The sequence below is a fragment of the Neomonachus schauinslandi genome, chromosome 9 (assembly GCF_002201575.2).
Source record: "Neomonachus schauinslandi chromosome 9, ASM220157v2, whole genome shotgun sequence".
Lineage (NCBI taxonomy): Eukaryota > Metazoa > Chordata > Mammalia > Carnivora > Phocidae > Neomonachus > Neomonachus schauinslandi.
This window is the reverse complement of record NC_058411.1, coordinates 175,004-198,578: the sequence shown is the minus strand read 5'-3', so window position 1 is coordinate 198,578 and position 23,575 is coordinate 175,004. Positions and strand designations below refer to the sequence as shown.

General features: G+C 41.1%; 2 gene segments (V, D, J or C); both read right to left on the bottom strand.

The window, feature by feature from the left end:
- Positions 1-3,005: 3,005 nt before the first annotated feature.
- LOC110580926 lies at positions 3,006-3,505 on the bottom strand. The segment is given in 2 exon segments: positions 3,006-3,358; positions 3,460-3,505. Coding segments are annotated over 2 exon segments (399 nt in total).
- Positions 3,506-18,363: 14,858 nt separating this feature from the next.
- Positions 18,364-23,575, bottom strand: part of LOC110580936 — a 5,885-nt gene continuing 673 nt past the window's right edge. The window contains 1 exon segment of the V gene segment in view: positions 18,364-18,764. Within this exon segment, the coding sequence occupies positions 18,364-18,764 (401 nt within the window).

The window sequence follows — 23,575 nt, the reverse complement described above, 5'->3', positions numbered from 1 at the left end:
ACAATTGTTAGATCTTCTTGTTGGATAGACCCTTTGAGTATGGTATAGTGTTCTTCCTCGTCTCTTATTATAGTCTTTGGTTTAAAATCTAATTTGTCTGATATAAGGATTGCCACTCCAACTTTTTTGGTGTCCATTAGTATGGTAAATGGTTTTCCACCCCCTCACTTTCAATCTGGAGGTGTCTTTGGGTCTAAAATGAGTCTCTTGCAGACAGCATATCAATATGTCCTGTTTTTTTTCCCAATGATAGCCTGTGTCTTTTGATTGGGGCATTTAGCCCATATACATTCAGGGTACCTATTGAAAGTTAGGAATTTAGTTCTATTTTATGTCTGTAAGGTGACTATTGCTGTGTATTGTCTGTGTTCCTTTCTGGTCTATGTTACTTTTAGGCTCTCTCTTTGCTTAGAGGACCCCTTTCAAGGTTTCTTCTGGGCTGGTTTTGTGTTTGGAAATTCCTTTAGTTTTCGTTTGTCCTGGAAGCTTTTTATCTCTCCTTCTATTTTCAATGACAGCCTAGCTGGATAGAGTATTCTTGGCTGCATATTTTTCTCATTTAGTGCTCTGAATATATCCTGCCAGTCCTTTCTGGCCTGCCAGGTCTCTGTGGATAGGTCTGTTGCCAATCTAATGTTTCTACCATTGTAGGTTACATATCTCTTCTCCCGAGCTGCTTTCAGGATTTTCTCTTTGTCTCTGAGACTTGTAAGTTTTACTATTAGATGTCTGGATGTTGACCTAGTTTTATTGATTTTGAGGGGGCTTCTCTTTGCCTCCTGGATTTTTATGCCTGTTTCCTTCCCCAAATTAAGGAAATTCTCTGCTATAATTTGCTCCAATATACCTTCTACCCCTATCTCTCTTTCTTCTTCTTCTGGGATCCCAATTATTATTATATCACCAAGCATATATCATTATATCACTATGTAACTAGTATCTTTAAAATCATCATTCTGAACTCTAGTTCCGACATTGTACTAATGTCCGTAAGACATATGGTCAAACTCACAAAATACACACAAGGAAAGAATCCTGAAAGGAGCAAGGGAACAAAGGTCCTTAACCTCTTGCAATCAGTATAACACAACTCTGTAAGGTGATGATCAGACTGAAATCCCACAGAGTCATCACATCCACATCTTCTGGAAGGTTTTAAAAAACATCACCCTTAAATTAAAGCTCTATAATAACTCAGAAACCCTGACTCCCTTGTACCAAAGTTCTCCCTCTGTGTGTCCACTGTGTCTTTTTCAGAGTCCTAGGATAGTCAACTGGTTAGTTCTATCTGTGGGTGGGAACATGTGAGAAATACACCCTTGAATTTCACTGAAGGAGCTTATCAGGTACTTTTCAGAACAAATGCAGCAGGGAAACACCAGAGCATTATTGCTTGGGTTCATGTGTCACTAATGTCTCAGTCTGTTCCAGCTGTTGTAACAATGTACACGGACTGGGTGGTTTTAAACAACAGACACTCATTTCTTACAGTTCTGGTGTCTGGGAAATCAGAGGTCAAGTTGTAGACAGATTTGGTGCCTGGAGAGCACCCACATCCTAGGCTGTCTTTCCCTGTCACCTCACAAGGGGTAAGGGGCCAGAGAGCATTATCTGTCCTGGTGTATAAGGGCACTAATCCCGTCATGAGGCTGCACCCTCCTGACCCACCTGCTTCCCTAAGGCCCCTCCTCCTCATTCCATCACACTCTCATTAGGTTTCAACCTATGATGGTGGAGGTCACACACATTGAGCTGATTTCAGCAACTGAAGGATAAATTAGATATCCCTTGCAGGTGGAAGGCTCCTCCCATCGAGCACCTCAACCTGAAGATTCTCATGGATCATAGAAGCTTCTTGTTTCTGCATGCACACAGTGAGCCCAAAACCTTCAGAACCAGCTGGTGACCGTGGTGACTGGATATCTTCCACCCCAGACACTGGGTAAAACTCGGTCTAGTTCTATCATGATTTTATTACTTGTGCTTTTCCATGGATCTTTCTTTTCATTTTCCAAGGATTCAGAACTTTCTCTACTTAGAATGGCCATTTCTCTCTTTTGTTCTCCACGTTGTCATATGTGTTTAGTGGAATTATTCATCACATGGTATCTTTTGTTTATTGCCCACTAGCTTGTTGACCTTCATTCCTTTCTTTTCTCCTCCTGCCTCACTCATGGAATATCTAACAAGAACACATGTTTCCTCCCTCCTTTGATTCAGGTGGGAGACTTAGTCCACACAATCCCCTCCCATGAGCAGGATCCCATCCCCACCACTGACCCACAGCACACACCCTGAGCCAGTGTCCTTCCCTGGCTTTCTCCAAGCAGTTATGAGTTGCTGAGAGACCTAACCTGCTCTCAGCAGACATTATGGTGAAGGTGATAAAGTTTTTATACTCTCCTGTGTGTGTGTGTGTGTGTGTGTGTGTGTGTGTGGTGTGATCGTCAGACTCCACATCCACACCATGTCCTGGTGGGGGTCACCCTGCTTTCCCATGCTGTCATTAACATGCTGTGAACATGGTTCAAGATAGTGAACCCCACCAGGGCTCTTAATTCTCTTGCTTTGGATGTTGATGCTGCTGTAGCCTCCTGTCCAGCATGCACTTTATGTTGCTTCTAACAAGCTTGCACACTGAGCTGGGTGTTCCTGTGATGCATCGTGAGTGCAGCTGGGACTCCTATAAATAAGGAGTTAATGTACAAGGGTATATTTGTAATTTATTGATATTGAGGGACAGTAGTAAGCAAGTTTAAGCAATTCTGTCTTTTGTGCATATTAGAATAGATGTTTTCCTACAAAAAAATGTCAAAATCAGTGACTGAATAGCTGTGTACAGAATCATGTGTCCGGAGAGGCTCCCGGGGGAAACTGCTCTTTATATAGAGGAAACCCCAGACCCAAAAGGAAATCTGCCCATAACACCATCTGCATTTGTTCCTGGGCCTTAAAGACAGAATTGGTGAGTAGTGTGCATACCCTGATGGTCGAGACCACCTCCTCTAGTGAGGTTTGTGTCTGGGCTCACTGTGATGTCCCCTCACTGTGTCTCTTGCACAGTAATATACAGCCGTGTCCTCAAGTCTCAGGCTGTTCATCTGCAGATAAAGCGTGCTCTTGCCATTGTCTCTGGAGATGGTGAATCGACCCTTCACAGAGTCTGCATAGTATGTGCTACTTCCATCATCTTTAATTTCTCCAACCCACTGTAGCCCCTTCCCTGGAGCCTGGCGGACCCAGCTCATCCAGTAGCTACTGAAGGTGAATCCAGAGGCTGCACAGGAGAGTCTCAGGGACCCCCCAGGCTTCACCAGGTCTCCCCCAGTCTCCACCAGCTGTACCTCACACTGGACACCTGCAGACAAAAGACATCCTGGTCAGGAAACTGTCACACATCCTGTTTCTCTCACTTATATTCACTCACATACTCAATGTCTCTTGTTCACCATAAATTACCTTTTAAAAGGGCAATAAGGAAAATCCAGCCAAGCAAGAACTCCATAGTAAGTCTGTTTTCTGTCCTGATCACTGAATGGAACACCTGGAAATCCTGGGGCTGGGACTCCTCTCCCAGCTGCTGGGTCAGTGTTGGTCTGTTTTAATAAGCAGAGGGAGGGCCCTATTTGCATGTCCTCTGACTATATATTCAGCTTGGGATCTATGTGAACATAGAGGTCAGTGACTAGAGCAGATGTGACTTCCTCTGTTTTGTTGATATTGATCACTTTTGAAAAAATATGATTTTTCATTATATAACTGTCCAGAGTATGTTCTTCATCTCCCTTTGCTACTTTGTTTTTACATATTCACACAAATTTTGCAGGTAGGTGTCATGTTATCCCATAAAGAAATGTAAACTTACACCCAGAATTTTAGAGGGTTTGTGAGGTGTCTAAGAGCAAGCACAGGGTGAAAGTGAACCCCAGTATCTCACCCTGTGCTCAGCTCCACAGTACCTACTGCCCCCTGAACTAACTGGAGGACAGAGTGGGTAGGCTCATGAAGAATATGGAAGCCCTCCTGTAATGGGGACAGGATGATTTTACCTCCTCTAGAGTTTACCTGAAATATAGAGAGAATCAGAGTTCCTGCAGATGTACTTTCTAATATTTCAGTATCTGTGTGTTCCTCTCGAGTCATCTCTTTGATTATTTGTAATAATTTTGTTGAGTGTGCTTGACACAGGATGAACCACACACATGAGGAGTATGTGATATGATAAACACTGGTGTCAGAATCAACATTATCCAGAGTGAACATACCAATTCTCCATAAAACTTCCTGTATTTTCTCTGGAATTCCACCCTCTTTCCTTGAATAGAGTGAAAAATGGACTAGTATGGGGCATAAATCTTTAAAAGGTCGATGTGAAAAAATTTAAAAAGCGACTTAAAAACATAAGTTTGGAAATAAGAATCTATTTGGAATGGGAACAGGGTTAAAAAACAAAAACAAAAACAAAACTAAAAAAGAAATGTAAAATTTTAGCCTGAAGTGTAACGGAATCGTGAGGGAAGACCTGGAGCTCCCTTTATTATTTTCCCCTGGCGCTGGAGTTTTACAACCTATGGAAAGTCCCTCCTCTCTCTGTTTATCTTCATATAATTCTCCTGAAGATTCAATGTTCCACACCTCCTACCTTGCAAAAAGTAGTTACTTTTCTGCATGTACAGACCCAGATAAATCTTCTTACATCTGAAGTTGAATTCATGTGTGTTCAGAATGGTTTGATAGATATCCAGCCAAATATGAGGGACCAGCTGAAAGGAGATCCCCTACACTGTCTCTACCTTGCCCCCCTTCTGCCGAACAAGGACTTTTTTTTTTTAAAGATTTTATTTATTTATTTATTTATGAGAGAGAGAGAGAGAGAGAGAGAGAGAGAGAGAGAGAGAGAGAAGCAGGCTCCCAAGGAGCAGGGAGCCCGATGTGGGACTCGATCCCAGGACCCTGGGATCATGACCTGAGCCGAAGGCAGACGCTTAACCATCTGAGCCACCCAGGCGCCCGAAGGACTTTTTTTTTTTAATTTTTAAAATTTTATTATGTTATGTTAGTCACCATACAATACATCATTAGTTTTTAATGTGGTGATCCAGGATCCATTATTTTCGTATAACACCCAGTGCTCCATGCAGTATGTGCCCTCCTTAATACCCATCACCGGGCTAACCCATCCCCACTCCCTCCTCCCCTCTAAAACCCTGCTTCTTTCTCAGAGTCCATAGTCTCTCATGGTTCATCTCTCCCTCTGATTTGCCCCCTTAATTTTTCCCTTCCTTCTCCTAATGTCCTCCATGCTATTCCGTATGTTCTACAAAAAGTGAAACCATATGATAATTGACTTTCTCTGCTTGACTTATTTCACTTAGCATAATCTCCTCCAGTTCCAACCATGTTGATGTAAAAGTTGGGTATTCATCCTTTCTGATGGATGAGTGATATTCCATTGTATATATGGACCACATCTTCTTTATCCATTCATTTGTTGAAGGGCATCTCAGCTCTTTCCAGTTTGGCTATTGCAGACATTGCTGCTATGAACACTGGGGTGCATATGGCTCTTCTTTTCACCACATCTGTTTCTTTGGGGTAAATACCCAGGAGTGCAATTGCTAGGTCATAGGGTAGCTCTATTTTTAACTTTTTGAGGAACCTCCACACTGTTTTCCAAAGTGGCTGTACCAACTTGCATTCCCACCAACAGTGTAAGAGGGTTGCCCTTTCTCCACAACCTCTCCAAACTTTGTTGTTTCTTGCCCTGTCCATTTTTGCCATTCTAACTGGTGTAAGGTGGTATCTCAATGTGGTTTTGATTTGAATTTCCCTGATGGCTAATGATGATGAGCATTTTTTCATGTTAGCAATTTGTATGTCTTCTTTGGAGAAGTGTCACTTCATGTCTTCTGCCCATTTTTTGACTTGATTAATTGTTTTTTGGGTGTTGAGTTTGAGCAGCTCTTTCTAGATCTTGGATACCAGCTCTTTATCTGTAGTGTCCTTTGCAAATATCTTCTCCCATTCTGTGGGTTGCCTCTTTGTTTTGTTGACTGTTTCCTTTGCTGTGCAGAAGCTTTTTATCTTGATGAAATCCCAAAAGTTCATTTTTACTTTTGTTTCACTAGCCTTTGAATATGGATCTTGAGAGAAGTTGCTGTGGGCGATGTCAAAGAGGTTACTGCCTATGTTTTCCTCTAGGATTTTGATGGATTCCTGTCTCACATTTAGGTCTTTCATCCATTTTGAGTTTATCTTTGTTTATGGTGTTAGAGAATGGTCGAGTTTCATTCTTCTGCATGTGGCTGTCCAATTTTTCCAGCACCACTTATTGAAGAGACTGTCTTTTTTCCATTGCATGTTTTTTCCTGCTTTGTCGAAAATTATTTGACCATAGAGTTGAGGGTCCATATCTGGGTTCTCTCTTCTGTTCCATTGGTCTATATGTCTGTTTTTGTGCCAGTACCATGCTGTCTTGGTGATCACTGCTTTGTAATATAGCTTGAAATCATGCAACGTTATGCCCCCAGCTTTGTTTTTCCTTTTTAACATTTCCTTGGAGATTTGGGGACTTTTCTGATTCCATACAAATTTTAGGATTGTTTGTTCTAGCACTTTGAAAAATGTCACTGGAATTTTGTTCAGGATGGCTTTGAAGGTATAGATTGCTCTGAGCAGCATAAACATTTTAACAATGTTTATTCTTCCTATCCATGAACATGGAATGTTTTTCCATCTTTTTCTGTCTTCTTCAATGTCTTTCATGAGTGTTCTGTAGTTCCTAAAGTATAGATCCTTTACCTCTTTGGTTAGGTTTATTCTGAGTTATCTTATGGTTTTTGGTGCTATTGTAAATGGAATCATTTCTCTAATTTCTCCTTCTACAGTTGCATTGTTAGTGTATAAGAAGCAACTGATTTCTGTGCATTGATTTTGTATTCTGCCACATTACTGAATTGCTGTATGAGTTTTCGTAATTTGGGGGTGGAGTCTTTTGGGGTTTTCCACATAAAGTATCATGTCATCTGTGAAAAGAGAGAGTTTGACTTCTTCTTTGCCAGTTTGAATACCTTTTATTTCTTTTTGTTGTGTGATTGCTTTTGCCAGGACTTCTAGTACTATGTTGACAATAGTGGTGAGAGTGGGCATACTTGACGTGTTCCTGATCTTAAGGGAAAGGCTCTCAGCTTTTCCCCACTGAGGATGATATTTGCTGTGGGTTTTTCATAGATGGATTTTATGAACTTGAGGAATGTTCCCTCTATCCCTATATTCTGAAGAATTTTAATCAGGAAAGGATGCTGTTATTTGTCAAATGCTTTTACTGCATCAATTGAGAGGACTATATGGTTCTTCTCTCTCCTCTTATTAATGTGTTCTATCACATTGATTGATTTGCAAATGTTGAACCACCCTTGCAGCCCCGGGATAAATCCCACTTGGTTGTGGTGGATGATCCTAATAAGGTATTGTTGGATCCTATTAACTAGGATCTTGTTGAGAATTTTGGAATCCATATTCATCAGGGATATCAGTCTGAAATTCTCCTTTTTGATGGGATTTTTGCCTGGTTTGGGGATTAAGGTAATGCTGGCTTCATAGAATGAGTTTGGAAGTTTTCCTTCTGTTTCTATTTTTTGAAACAGCTTCAGTAGAATAGGTATTATTTCTTCTTTGAATGTTTGGTAGAATTCCCCAGGGAATCCATCAGGCCCTGGACTCTGTTTTTTGGGAGGTTTTTGAACACTGCTTCAATCTTGTTACTGGGTATTGGCCTATTCAGGTTGTCAATTTCTTCCTGTTTCAGTCTTGGCAGCTTATAGGTTTCCAGGAAGGCATCCATCTCATCCAGATTGCTCAGTTTATTGCCATATAGATGTTGGTAATAATTTCTAATAATTCTTTCTATTTCCTTGGTATTAGTCGTGATCTCTCTCCTTTCATTCATAATTTTCTTAATTTGGGTCCTTTCTCTTTTCTTTTGGAGAAGTCTGGCCAGTGGTTTATCGATCTTATTCTTTCAAAGAACCAACTTCGAGTTTTGTTGATCTGATCTACTGTTTCTGGTTTCTAATTCATTGATTTGCTCTAATCTTAAATATTTGTCTTCTAATGCATGGCTTAGGCATTGTTTGTTGCTTTTTCTCTAGTTCTTTAAGGTGTAGAGTTAGTTGGTGAATTCGAAATTTTTCTATTTTTTTGAGTGAGCCTTGGATGGCTATGTATTTCCCCCTTAGGACTGCCTTTGCAGTATCCCATAGGCTTTGGACCGATGTGTTTTCGTTCTCATTGGTTTCCATGAATTGTTTAAGTTCTTCTTTGATTTCCTGGTTGACCCAAACATTCTTGAGCAGAGTGGTCTTTAGCTTCCAAGTGTTTGAATTTCTGCCAAATTTTTTCTTGTGATTGAGTTCCAGTTTTAAAGCATTGTGGTCTGAGAATATGCAGGTAATAATCTCAATCTTTTGGTATCAGTTGAGACCTGATTTGTGACCCAATATGTGGTCTATTTTGGAGAAAGTTCCATGTGCACTTGAGAAGAATGAGTATTTTGTTGTTTTAGGGTGGAATGTTCTGTATATATCTATGAGGTCCATCTGGTCCAGTGTATCATTGAAAGCTCTTGTTTCTTTGTTGATTTTTCTGCTTGGATGATCTGTCTATTGCTGAGAGTGGAGTGTTGAGGTCTCCTACAATTAGCCTATTGTTATCAATATGACTCTTTAGTTTGGTTAACAGCTTGCTTATGTAGGTGGCTGTGCCTGTGTTGGGGTCATAGATATTTACAATTGTTAGATCTTCTTGTTGGATAGACCCTTTAAGAATGATATAGTGTCCTTCTGTGTCTCTAACTATAGTCTTCAGTTTAAAATGTAATTTGTCTGAATACAGACCAATGGAGCAGAATAGAGAACCCAAATATGGACCCTCAACTCTATGGTCAAATAATCTTTGACAAAACAGGAAAAAACATGCAATAGAAAAAAGACAGTCTCTTCAATAAGTGGTGCTGGGAAAATTGGACAGCCACATGCAGAAGAATGAAATTCGACAATTCTCTAATGCCATTCACAAAGATAAAATCAAAGTGGATGAAAGACCTCAATGTGAGACAGGAATCCATCAAAATCCTAAAGGAGAACATAGGCAGTAACATCTTTGACATCGGCCACAGCAACTTCTTTCAAGATACATCTCCAAAGGCTAGTGAAACAAAAGCAAAAATGAACTTTTGGGACTTCATCAAGATAAAAAGCTCCTGCACAGCAAAGGAAACAGTCAATAAAACAAAGAGGCAACCCACAGAATGGGAGAAGATATTTGCAAATGACACTTCAGATGAAGGGCTGGTATCCAAAATGTATAAAGAACTTCTCAAACTCAACACCCAAAACACAAATAACCAAGCCAAAAAGTGGGCAGAAGACATGAACAGACACTTCTCTGAAGAAGACATACAAATGGCTAACAGACACATGAAAAATGTTCGTCATCACTAGCCATCAGGGAAATCCAAATCAAAACCACACTGAGATACCACCTTACACCAGTTAGAATGGCAAAAATGGACAGGGCAAGAAACAACAAATGTTGGAGAGGTTGTGGAGAAAGGGGAACCCTCTTACACTGTTGTTGGGAATGCAAGTTGGTACAGCCACTTTGGAAAACAGTGTGGAGGTTCCTCAAAAATTTAAAACTAAAGCTACCCTATGACCCAGCAATTGCACTCCTGGGTATTTACCCCAAAGACACCAATGTAGTGAAAAGAAGGGCCACATGCACCCCAATGTTCATAGCAGCAATGTCCACAATGCCAAACTGTGGAAAGAGCCGAGATGCCCTTCAACAGATGAATGGATAAAGAAGATGTGGTCCATATATACAATGGAATATTACTCAGCCATCAGAAAGGATGAATACCCAACTTTTACATCCACATGGATGGGACTGGAGGAGATTATGCTCAGTGAAATAAGTCAAGTAGAGAAAGTAAATTATCATATGGTTTCACTTCTTTGTGGAACATAAGGAATAGCATGGAGGACATTAGGAGAAGGAAGGGAAAAATAGGCGGGGGGAATTGGAGGGAGAGATGAACCATGAGAGACTATGGACCTGAGAAACAAACAGTGTTTTTGAGGGTAGGGGGTGGAGGGATTGGTTAGTCCCGTGATGGGTATTAAGGAGGGCACATACTGCATGGAGCACTGGGTGTTGTACGAAAACAATGGATCGTGGATCACTACATCAAAAACTAATGATGGGGGGGCGGAGCAAGATGGAAGAGGAGTAGGAGACCTGGATTTCATCTCCTCTCAGGAATTCAGCTGGATAGGGATCAAACCATTCTGAACACCTACAAACTCAACAGGAGATCGAAGAAAAGAATAGCAACAACTCTCTCATCAGAAAAGCGACCACTTTCTGGAAGGCGGGACGTGCGGAGAAGTGAATCCGAGGAGATATTCGGGAGGATAGATGGTGGGGGAGGGGCCTCTGTCAGCCGCTTCTGGCAAGTGATAGAACCACGGAGCACAAAATCGGAACTTTTAAAAGTCTGCTCCGCTGAGGGACGTCACTCTGGTGTCTAAGCGGGGGGTGGAACCCTCCGCGACAGTGTGGTCTCAAGACCCTCGGGGTCACAGAAAGACCGGGGGTGCCTGAGTGTGGCAGATTTCCCAGGTGACGGAGCAGGGAAGCCGGTGCAGAGGCGGAGCCCAGGCACGAGCTCTCAGCTCGGGGTTGCCATAAACCGTGATCCGCGGCACAGTCGGGCCCCTGCTCCTCCAGCAGGGACCCAACAAGCGGCAGATCCCCGGAGACTCCCCTTCCTCCCCCGGGAGGAGCTGCGTGGGAGTGTACTGCAGGGAGCTGCTGGGTTTGGAGACTCCACACGGGGTTGGGTGCCAGAGATAGAAACGCGTGGTCACAGGCCGGGTGAGCACGGAGTGCAACTGGAGACCGGGGAGATGGAAGTGACTTACGGCTTTTCTCTGGGGGCTCACTGAGGAGCAGGGCCCGAGTTCTCGGCTCCTCTGGGGCAGAGATTGGGAGGTCGCCATTTTCACTCTCCGTCTCCAAAGCTGTACGGAAAGCTCGCAGGGAACAAAAGCTCTGGAGAGCAAACCTGAGCAGATTACTTAGCCGGGAGGGGGCAAGGGTGGGGCAATTCCGCCACTGGCAAAGACATTTGGGAACCACGGCAACAGGCCCCTCCCCAGAAGATCAGCGAGAACAGCCAGCCAAGACCAAGTCTACCGATCAATGAGAACGGCAGAACTCCAGCGCTAGGGGAATACTGCACATAGAATTCATGGCTTTTTTACCATGATTCTTTAGTCTTTCAAAGTTAATTTTTTTTAACTGTATTTTTTTCTTTTTTTTTGTTTTTGAATTTTTCTTTTTCCCTTTTTCAACCAACATCTTATCAATCCCTTTTTTTAAAAAAAAATTTATTTTTCATTTTTAGAGTCATATTCTATCCCTTCATAGTAGTTACCCATATTTTTGGCATATATATATAAGTTGTTCTCGCTTTAAAATTTTGAGATAGTTTCTTCTAACAGATTAAAATATACCCTTAATCTCTAGTATATGGTGTTTTCTATTCCCCTGCCTGATCACATTCTCTCCCTTTTTTTTTCTTTTTTCTCTTTTTTTAAATCCTCTTCTTTCTTTTTTCAAACAACTTCTTATCAATCCTTTTATAAAATTTTTTATAATTTCCATCTTTACAGTCATATTCCATCCCTTCATCATATCAACCCTTATTTTTTTGTACATATATACGTTTTTCTTTCTTTAAAATTTTGGGAGGCACTTTCCCCTAAAAGACCAAAATTCACCCCAAATCTAGTGTGTGGCACTGATCTATATACCAGCCTGATCATATTTGATCACATTCTGGTTTTTTTTTGTTGTTGTTGTTTTGTTTTGTTTGTTTTTGCTTGTTTTTATCTTTTTCTTTTTTTTTCTTTTTTCTCTTTTTCTTTTTTCTCTCTTTCCCTTTCTTTTTCCACTGCTTCAGGTCTTTTCTGATTTGTTTAGAGTATATTTTCTGGGGACATTGTTACCCTGTTAGCATTCTGTTCTCTCATTAATCTATTCTCCTCTGGACAAAATGAGAAGATGGAAAAAATCACCTCAACAAAAAGAGCAAGAGGTAGTACCGACAGCCAGGGACCTACTAAATACGGACATTAGTACGATGTCAGATCTAGAGTTCAGAATCATCACTTTAAAGATACTAGCTGGGCTTGAGAAAAGCATGCAAGTTATTAGAGAAACCCTTTCTGGAGAAGTAAAAGAACTAAAATCCAACCAAGTAGAAATCAAAAAGGCTATTAATGAGGTGCAATCAAATATGGGGGCGCTAACTGCTGGGATAAATGAGGCAGAAGAGAGAATCAGTGATATAGAAGACCAAATGATGGAAAATAAAGAAGCTGAGAAAAAGAGATATAAACAACTACTGGATCACGAGGGCAGAATTCGAGAGATTAGCGATACAATAAGAGGAAACAACATTAGAATAATTGGGATCCCAGATGAAGAAGAAAGAGAGAGAGGGGCAGAGGGTATATTGGAGCAAATTATAGCAGAGAACTTCCCTAATTTGGGGCAGGAAACAGGCATGAAAATCCAGGAAGCACAGAGAACCCCTCTCAAAATCAATAAAAAAAGGTCAACAGCCCGACATCTAATAGTAAAACTTACGAGTCTCATAGACAAAGAGAAAATCCTGAAAGCAGCTAGGGAGAAGAGATATGTAACCTACAGGGGTAGAAACATTAGATTGGCAACAGACCTATCCACAGAGACCTGGCAGGCCAGAAAGGACTGGCAGGATATATTCAGAGCACTAAATGAGAAAAATATGCAGCCAAGAATACTATAAAAAGCTAGGCTGTCATTGAAAATTGAAGGAGAGATAAAAAGCTTCCAGGACAAACAAAAACTAAAGGAATTTGCAAACACAAAACCAGCCCTACAAGAAATCTTCAAAGGGGTCCTCTAAGCAAAGAGATACCCTAAAAGCAACATAGACCAGAAAGGAACACAGACAGTATATGGTAACAGTCACCTTACAGGGAATAAAATGGCACTAAATTCCTATCTTTCAATAGTTACCCTGAATGTAAATGGGCTAAATGCCCCAATCAAAAGACACAGGCTATCAGACTGGATTAAAAAACAAGACCCATCGATATGCTGTCTGCAAGAGACTCATTTTAGACCCAAAGACACCCCCATATTGAAAGTGAGGGGGTGGAAAACCATTTACCATGCTAATGGGCACCAAAAGAAAGCTGGGGTGGCAATCCTTATATCAGACAAATGAGATTTTAAACCAAAGAGTGTAATAAGAGATGAGGAAGGACATTATATCCTACTTAAAGGGTCTATCCAACAAGAAGATCTAACAATTGTAAATATCTATGCCCCTAACATGGGAGCAGCCAATTATATAAGCCAATTAATAACAAAAGCAAAGAAACACATTGACATCAATATAATAATAGTGGGGGACTTTAACACCCCCCTCACTGAAATGGACAGATCATCTAAGCAAAAGATCAACAAGGAAATAAAGACCTTAAATAACACACTGGACCAGATGGACTTTACAGACATATTCAGAACATTCCACCCCAAAGCAACGGAATACACATTCTTCTCTAGTGCCCATGGAACATTCTCCAGAATAGATCACATCCTAGGTCTTAAATCAGGTCTCAACCAGTACCAAAAGATTGGGATCATTCCCTGCCTATTTTCAGACCACAATGCTTTGAAACTAGAACACAATCACAGAGGAAAGTTGGAAAGAACTCAAATACATGGAGGCTAAAAGCATCCTACTGAAGAATGAATGGGTCAACCAAGAAATTAAACAAGAATTAAAAAAATACATGGAAACCAATGAAAATGAAAACACAACTATTCAAAATCTTTGGGATGCAGCAAAGGCAGTCCTAAGAGGAAAGTATATAGCAATACAAGCCTTTCTCAAGAAACAAGAAAGGTCTCAAATACACAACCTAAACCTACACGTAAAGGAGCTGGAGAAAGAACAGCAAATCAAGCCTAAACCCAGCAGGAGAAGAGAAATAATAAAGATCAGGGCAGAAATCAATGAAATAGAAACTAAAAGAACAGTAGAACATATCAACGAAAGTAGGAGCTCGTTCTTTGAAAGAATTAACAAGATTGATACACCCCTGGCCAGACTTATCAGAAAGAAAAGAGAAATGACCCAAATCAACAAAATCATGAATGAAAGAGGAGAGATCACAACCAACACCAAAGAAATACAAACAATTATAAGAACATATTATGAGCAACTCTATGCCAGCAAATTAGATAACCTGGAAGAAATGGATGCATTCCTAGAGATATATCAACTACCAAAACTGAACCAGGAAGTAATAGAAAACCTGAACAGACCTATAACCACTAAGGAAATTGAAGCAGTCATCAAAAATCTCCCAAAAAACAAAAGCCCAGGGCCCGATGGCTTCCCAGGGGAATTCTACCAAACATTTCAAGAAGAATTAATACCTATTCTTCTGAAACTGTTCCAAAAAATAGAAATGGAAGGAAAACTTCCAAACTCATTTTATGAGGCTAGCATTACCTTGATCCCAAAACCAGACAAAGACCCCATCAAAAAGGAGAATTACAGACCAATATCCCTGATGAACATGGATGCAAAAATTCTCACCAAAATACTAGCCAATAGGATCCAACAGTACATTAAAAGGATTATTCAGCACGACCAAGTGGGTTTTATCCCTGGGCTGCAAGGTTGGTTCAACATCCGCAAATCAATCAGTGTGATACAATACATTAACAAAAGAAAGAACAAGAATCATATGATCTTCTCAATAGATGCAGAAAAAGCATTTGACAAAGTACAGCATCCTTTCTTGATCAAAACTCTTCAGAGTATAGGCATAGAGGGTACATACCTCAATATCATAAAAGCCATCTATGAAAAACCTACAGCGAATATCATTCTCAATGGAGAAAAACTGAGAGCTTTCCCCCTAAGGTCAGGAATGCAGTAGGGATATCCACTATCACCACTGCTACTCAACATAGTATTGGAAGTCCTAGCCACAGCAATCAGACAACAAACAGAAATCAAAGGCATCCAAGTCGGCAAAGAAGAATTCAAACTCTCACTCTTTGCAGATGATATGATACTTTATGTGGAAAACCCCAAGGACTCCACCCCAAAACTGCCAGAACTCATACAGGAGTTCAGTAAAGTGGCAGGATATAAAATCAATGCACAGAAATCAGTGGCATTCCTATACACCAACAACAAGACAGAAGAAAGAGAAATTAAGGAGTTGATCCCATTTACAATTGCACCCAAAACCATAAGATACCTAGGAATAAATCTAACCAAAGAGACAAAGGATCTGTACTCAGAAAACTATAAAGTACTCATGAAAGAAATTGAGGAAGACACAAATAAATGGAAAAACGTTCCATGCTCATGGATTGGAAGAACAAATATTGTGAAGATGTCAATGCTACCTAGAGCAATCTACACATTCAATGCAATCCCCATCAAAATACCATCCACTTTTTTCAAAGAAATGGAACAAATCATCCTAAAATTTGTATGGAACCAGAAAAGACCCCGCATAGCCAGAGGAATGTTGAAAAAGAAAAGCAAAGCTGGCGGCATCACAATTCTGGACTTCCAGCTCTATTACAAAGCTGTCATCATCAAGACAGCATGGTACTGGCACAAAAACAGACACATAGAGCAATGGAACAGAATAGAGAGCCCAGAAATGGACCCTCAACTCTATGGTCAACTCATCTTTGACAAAGCAGGAAAGAATGTCCAATGGAACAAAGATAGTCTCTTCAACAAATGGTGTTGGGAAAATTGGATAGCCACATGCAGAAGAATGAAACTGGACTATTTCCTTACACCACACAGAAAAATAGACTCCAAATGGTTGAAAGACCTCAATGTGAGACAGGAGTCCATCAAAATCCTAAAGGAGAACAGAGGCAGCAGCCTCTTTGACCTCAGCCGAAGCAACTTCTTCCTAGAAACATCGCCCAAGGCAAGGGAGGCAAGGGCAAAAATAAACTATTGGGACTTCATCAAGATAAAAAGCTTTTGCAAAGCAAAGGAAACAGTCAAGAAAACCAAAAGACAACCGACAGAATGGGAGAAGATATTTGGAAATGACATATCAGATAAAGGGCTAGTATCCAAAATCTATAAAGAACTTATGAAACTCAACACCCAAAGAACAAATGATCCAATCAAGAAATGGGCAGGAGATATGAACAGACATTTTTCCAAAGAAGACATCCAAATGGCCAACAGACACATGAAAAAGTGCTCAATATCTCTCGGCATCAGGGAAATCCAAATCAAATCCTCAATGAGATACCACCTCACACCAGTCAGAATGGCTAAAATTAACAAGTCAGGAAACAACAGATGTTGGTGGGGATGTGGAGAAAGGGGAACCCTCCTACACTGTTGGTGGGAATGCAAGCTGGTGCAGCCACTCTGGAAAACAGTATGGAAGTTTCTCAAAAAGTTGAAAATAGAGCTACCCTATGATCCAGCATTTGCACTACTGGGTATTTACCCCAAAGATACAAAAGTAGGGATCCGAAAGTGTACGTGCACCCCGATGTTTATAGCAGGAATGTCCACAATATCCAAACTGTGGAAAGAGCCAAGATGTCCATCGAGAGATGAATGGATAAAGAGGAGGTGGTATATATACACAATGGAATATTATGCAGCCATCAAAAGGAATGAGATCTTGCCATTTGCAACGACGTGGATGGAACTGGAGGGTGAAATAAGTCAAACAGAGAAAGACGTATCATATGATCTCACTGATATGAGGAATTCTTAATCTCAGGAAACAAACTGAGGGTTGCTGGAGTGGGGGGTGGGGTGGGAGGGATGGGGTGACTGGGTGATAGACACTGGGGATGGTATGTGCTCTGGTAAGCGCTGTGAATTGTGCAATACTGTTAAATCTCATATCTGTACCTCTGAAACAAATAATGCAATATATGTTAAGAAAAAAAAGGAAGAAGAAGAAGAAGAAGAAGAAGAAGAAGAAGAAGAAGAAGAAGAAGGAAGAAGGAGGAGGAGGGGATGAGGGGAGGAGGAGGAGGAGGAGGAGGAGGAGGAGGTAGCAGGAGGGGAAGAATGAAGCGGGGGAAATCAGAGGGGTAGTCGAACCATGAGAGATGATGGACTCTGAAAAACAAACTGAGGGTTCTAGCGGGGAGGGGGGTGGGAGGATGGGTTAGCCTGGTGGTGGGTATTGAGGAGGGCACATTCTGCATGGAGCACTGGGTGTTATGCACAAACAATGAATCATGGAACACTTCATCTAAAACTAATGATGTAATGTATGGGGATTAACATTAGAATAAAAAAAATCTAATGATGTATTGTATGGTGACTAACATAGCATAATGCAATAAAAAAAATGTAATTTGTCTGATATAAGAATTGCTACCCCAGGTTTCATTTGAGGTCTACCTGCCTGGAAGATGGATCTCCATCCCTTCACTTTCAGTCCGGCTGTATCTTTAGGTTCAAAATGAGTCTCTTGTAGACAGCATATGGATGGGTCCTGTCTTTTTATCCAGTCTTCAATCCTGTGCTGTTTTATGGGAGCATTTAGGCCATTCACGTTGGGAGTGATTATTGAATGATATGAATTAATTGTTATCATGTTCCCTGTGAAGACCTTGTTTTTATAGATTGTCCCTGCAAATTTCTGTTGTATATTACTCTTTGGGTTTTCTCCTTTTATAGAACCCCACTTAATATTTCTTTCAGGGCCGGCTTAGTGGTCACATATTCTTTCAGTTTCTGCTGATCTTGGAAACTCTGCATCTCTCCATCCATTCTCAATGACAGCCTTGCCGGATAAAGTATTCTTGGCTGCATGTACTTCTCATTTAGTACCCTGAATATGTCTTGCCAGGCCTTTCTGGCTTGCCAGGTCTCCTTTATGCCACTTCTAGCAAATTTGCACATTGAGCTGGGTGGTCTTATGATGCAGATGAGTGCAGCTGGGATTCCTGTGGAAGTTCAGTTGATGAGCATCAGGATATTTGCATTTCATTGGTATTTAGGGATTGGAATAAACAGTGTGAGTGACTCTCTATTCTGTGCAGTTTAGTATAATTGTTTTCACATTAGAACAAATTTTCTGAGAGTGAAGAGGTAAGCCCAGAATCATGTGTGCGGAGAGGCTCCCTAAGGGAAACTCCTCTATGGAGAGGAATCCCCAGACCCTGACAGGAAACCTACCCATAACCTCCATTTGCACCTGCTCATGGGGCTTAAAGACAGAATTGCTGTGCACCCCCTGGTGGTTCTGATCCCCTTGTACATTGAGGTTTGTGTCTGGGCTCACACTGACTTCCCCTCACTGTGTCCTTTGCACGGTAATACACGGCCATGTCCTCGGCTCTCAGGCTGTTCATCTGCAGATACAGTGTGTTCTTGCCATTGTCTCTGGAGATGGCGAATCGGCCCTTCACAGAGTCTGCGTAGCTTGTGCTACTTCCATCATCGCTAATCCATGCGACCCACTGCAGCCCCTTGCCTGGAGCCGGGCGGACCCAGCTCATGTAGTAGCTACTGAAGGTGAATCCAGAGGCTGCACAGGAGAGTCTCAGGGACCCCCCAGGCTTCACCAGGTCTCCCCCAGTCTCCACCAGCTGCACCTCACACTGGACACCTGCAGACAAAAGACATCCTGGTCAGGAAACTGTCACACAACCACTCTTCCTCTCACTCACATACACTCGTACAGTCAATGTCTCTTGTTCACCATAAATTACCTTTTAAAAGAGCAACAAGGAAAACCCAGCCAAGCAAGAACTCCATAGTGAGTTGTCTGTGTTCTCTTCTGATCAGGGAATTGGAACACCTGGGAATCCTGGAGCTGAGCCTCCTCTCCCAGCTGCAGAGTCAGGGTTTGGCTGTTTTAATCAGCAGAGGGAGACCCTATTTGCATGTCCTGTGACTATATATTCAGCTTGAGATCTATGCTGACAGAAGGTCAGTGACCAGAGCAGTTGATTGATATTTTGATAGGGATTGCTTTAGAAATGTAAGTTGCTCTGGGAAAGTTAGACATTCTGATGATGTTTTTTCTTCCAATCCATTAGCATGGAATGTTTTTCCATCTCTTTGGGTCTTCCTCAGTTTCTGTTATAAGAGTTCTGTAGTTGGATAGACCCTTTAAGTATTATATACTGCCCCTCTACATCTCTTAGTGTAGTCTTTGGTTTAAAATCTAATTTGTCTGTAATGGGGAGTTCTATCCCAGCTTTCTTTTGAGTTCCGTTGGCATAGTAAATGGTTCTCCATCCACTTACCTTCAATCTGAAGGTATCTTTAGGTTCAAAATGAATCTCTTATAGACAGCATATGGATAGGTCTTGCTTTTTTATCCAATATGAAACCCTGTGTCTCTTGATGGGAGTATTCAGCCTGTTCATGTTGAGAATAACTTTTGAAAGATATGAATTTAGTGCCATTGTATTGCCCATAAGGACCCAGTCTCTGTAGGTTTTCTGTTTCTTTCTGGTCTATGGGACTCCTGGGGTTTCTCTTCATTTACAGAATCCCCTTTAATATTTCTTGCAGGGCTGGCTTGGTGGTCACATATTCTTTGAATTTCTGCCCATCCTGAAAACTCTTTATCTGTTCTGAATGACAGTGTTGCTGGGTAAAATATTCTTGGCTGCATGTTCTTTTCATTTAGCACCCTGAATATGTCTTACCAGCCCTCTCTGGCTTGCCAGGGCTCTGTGGAGAGGTCTGATGTTATTCTGTTGTTCCTCCCTCTGTATGTAAGAATCTCTTCCCCCTACCTGCTCTCAGGATAGCTTCCTTGGCTCTAAGATTTGCAAGCTTCACTACTACATGTCAGGGTGTTGATCTATTTTCATTGATTTTGGGAGGGGTCTTCTCTGCTTCTTGGACTCGAATGCTTGTTTCCTTCCCCAGATTAGGGAAGTTCTCAGCTATGATTTGGTCAAATATATCTTCTAGTCCTCTCTCTCTATCCACCCCCTTGGGGATCCCAGTAATTCTGGCATTGGAGTCTTTCATGGCGTCGTTGATCTCTCTAAGTCTAATCTCATGTGACACTAGCTGCCTATCTGTATCTTCTTCAGTTTCCTTCCTTCCTGTCAGCTTATCGTCCAGGTCACTAATTCGTTCTTCTGCCTCATTTACCCTGGCTTTTAGAGTATCCAGTTTAGACTGCATTTCATTCATAGCATTTTTAAAGTTGGCCTGATTAGATCTCATTTCTGTCCTTAGAGATTGTATAAGGTCACTAATGCATTTTTCAAACCTATTTACTTCATGATTGTTATCCTGAAGTCTGTCTCTGACATCTTGCTTATATCCAAATCTATTAGTTCTGTGGCAGAAAACAATGTCTATGGTTCTTTTTTTTTGTTGGGATTTCCTCTTCCTACTCATTCTGTCAATGGATGGTTGAATGAATGGACTGAGTCCAAGCAAGATGTACCTTAGCAAAATCCAGATTGGTCAGATGCCACCATCAAAAAAGCAAAGCCAGGGGCGCCTGGGTGGCTCAGTTGGTTGGGCGACTGCCTTCGGCTCAGGTCATGATCTTGGAGCCCGGGGATCGAGTCCCACGTTGGGCTCCCTGCTCAGTGGGGAGTCTGCCTCTCCCTCTCTTGTGCTCTCTCTCTCTCATTCTCTCTCTCAAATAAATTTAAAAAAAAAGCAAAGCCAACATGAAACAGAAGAATAAAATTATAAAGTTGAAAAAATTTGAAATTAATTATATACAAAAAGTATAGAATAGAAAATAAAAAAAGGGGGTGAGGTAAAGAGGGGCTATAATCTCTCACTGTGGACACAACAGCTTGTTTCAATTTTTCCTGGGTGAATTTTGGTCTGTGTGTTATAGGTCTCTACATCCCCAAATTACTAGGAATGTAAAACTTTTGTATATAAAAAGGTAAAACTGAGTAGAGTATAAAAGTTACTAAAATAAAGCGTATATCTATAAAAAATTTAGGTGTGTAAAAATACAAGTTAAAAAGCGCCTCTGAAAAAATGACTTGGTATAATAGACAACTTGTGAAGCTCAACTGCTTTTCTGCTTGCAATCCACATATATATTCTTACATCTCAAGTTGATTTCGTGGGTATTCAAAATGCACTGATAGATATCCAGCTGCATTCAGGGGACCTGTTTAAATGGGGTCCCCTACAGCTCTGCCATCTTGCCTCAATCTGCCTGTTCCTGATTAATTTTTAGTCTGTATGTTAGAAGACAGTATATCCAAAATTGTAAAGAAATCAGAATTTATATCTTCCTTGGGATATTCAACAGCCCACACCTTCTGTCCTTTTCAGGGTGGTAAGGCAGAGAGTAGTCTCCCAACTGGCCTGCCTTGTGGTTTATGGTGACTAGAGCTTAGAATCCCTTCTGGGCTCACTGACCACAACCAGTCTCCCCAATCTAATGCTTGGGGACTCTATTGGTTCAGGCTCCCCTGCTCTTTCTGAGTCTCTTGGGAACTGAGACCACAATGATCCACCTAGAATTCTGCCCCATTCATTCCTTGTGCCCTTTCCAGGAAGGGATGTATCTCACTGGAGCAGATTTCTAAGGGGCCCAATTTTTTGCTCAGATGTTATATCACTTTTCAGTGGCCGGTTTATGATGGCTCCTTCCTCCCTCTGTTTATCTTCTGATATTTCTCCAGAAGATTCAATGTTCTGCAATTCCTACCTTGCAAAAGTATCGTTTTTCTTTTTGTATAGATCCAGATAAATCTTCTTACATCTGAGGTTGAATTTGTATGTGTTCAGAAGGTTTGATAGATATCCAGCCAAATATGAGACCAGCTGAAAGAAGGTCCCCTATGCTGTCACTGACTTGCCCCCTTCTCCCAAAACAAGGACTTTGAATGATACACTGGACCAGATTGATTTCTTTTCTTCTTTTTTTTAGATTTAAAAAATTTTTATTTAAATTCAATTTAATTTACACATAGTGTATTATTAGTTTCAGAGATAGAATTTAGTGATTCATCAGTTGCATATAACACCAGTGCTCATTCCATCAAGTGCCCTCCTTAATGCCCATCACCCAGTTACCCCATCCCCCTTTCCTCCCCTCCTACCACCCCCAGTTTGAACACACAATTTTGAGTATAATTTCTGGGTTTGGATAGGGGAATGTTCCTCCTAGAATCCTAGCTTTATTTTTTTTCTCACAACATTATCTCCTGTAATTCCTTTTTTTTAATTGTGTTCAGTCAGCCACCACATAGTACATCTTAATTTTTAATGTAGTGTTCAGTGATTCATTAGTTGCATAAAGCACCCAGTGCTCATCACAACAGGTGCCCTCCTTAATACATGTCACCTGGTTACCCCATTTCCCCAACCCCTCCCCTCTGAAACCCTGTTTGTTTCCTGGAGAAACAGATTGATTTCTGATATTATTTATTTGGGTCCCTATTTTCTTTTTGATAAATCTAGGCAGAGGTTTCTCAATTTTATTTATTTTTTTCAAAGAACCAGACTTTTTTTTTTTTTAAATCTGATCTGTTGTTGTTTAGTTTTTATATCATTTATTTTGGCTGTAATCTTTACTATTTCCTTCCTTCCACTGTATTTAGGCTTCAGTTGTACTTTCTCTAGCTCCTTCAGGTGTAAGATTAGGTGGTTTATTTCAGATTGTTCTTGCTTCTTGAGGCCTTCCTATATGCTGTATATTTCTTTCCTAGGACCACCTTTGCTGCAGAGAAATTAAGTGAAGGTGATAAAGGATTTATACTCTTGTGTGAGTGTGTGTGTGTGTGATCTTCAGACTCCACATTTACACCACATCTAGAGGGGGTTCCACTGCTTTCCCATGTTGTCACCAACATTGATTCCGTGAGCATGGTTTAAGACATTGACCCTCACCAGGACCATTTCTTCTCTTGCTTTGGACTGTTAATGCATCTGTAGCCTCATGTCCAGCATGAACTTTAAGCTGCTACTAGCAAGTTTGCACATTGAGCTGGGGGTCCTGTGATGCACTGTGATTGCAGCTAGGACTCCTGTAAAGGTTCAGTTGATGATCATCAGGTTATTTGTATTTAATTTTTATTTAGGGACTGGAATAAACAATGTGAGTGACTTTGTATTTTGTGCATTTTAGTATAGTTGTTTTCCCATTAGAACAAATTTTCTAGTCAGAGAGTGAAGAGGTAAGCACAGAATCATGTGTGCGGAGAGGATCCCTGAGGGAAACTGCTCTGTGGAGAGGAATCCCCAAACCCTGACAAGAAATCTTCCCATAACCTCCATCTGCACCTGCTCATGGGGTTTAAAGACAGAATTGGTGAGTAGTGTGCACCCCCTGGTGGTCCTGATCCTCTTCTACAGTGAGGTTTGTGTCTGGGCTCACACTGACTTCCCCTCACTGTGTCTGTTGCACAGTAATACACGGCCGTGTCCTCGGCTCTCAGGCTGTTCATCTGCAGATACAGCGTGTTCTTG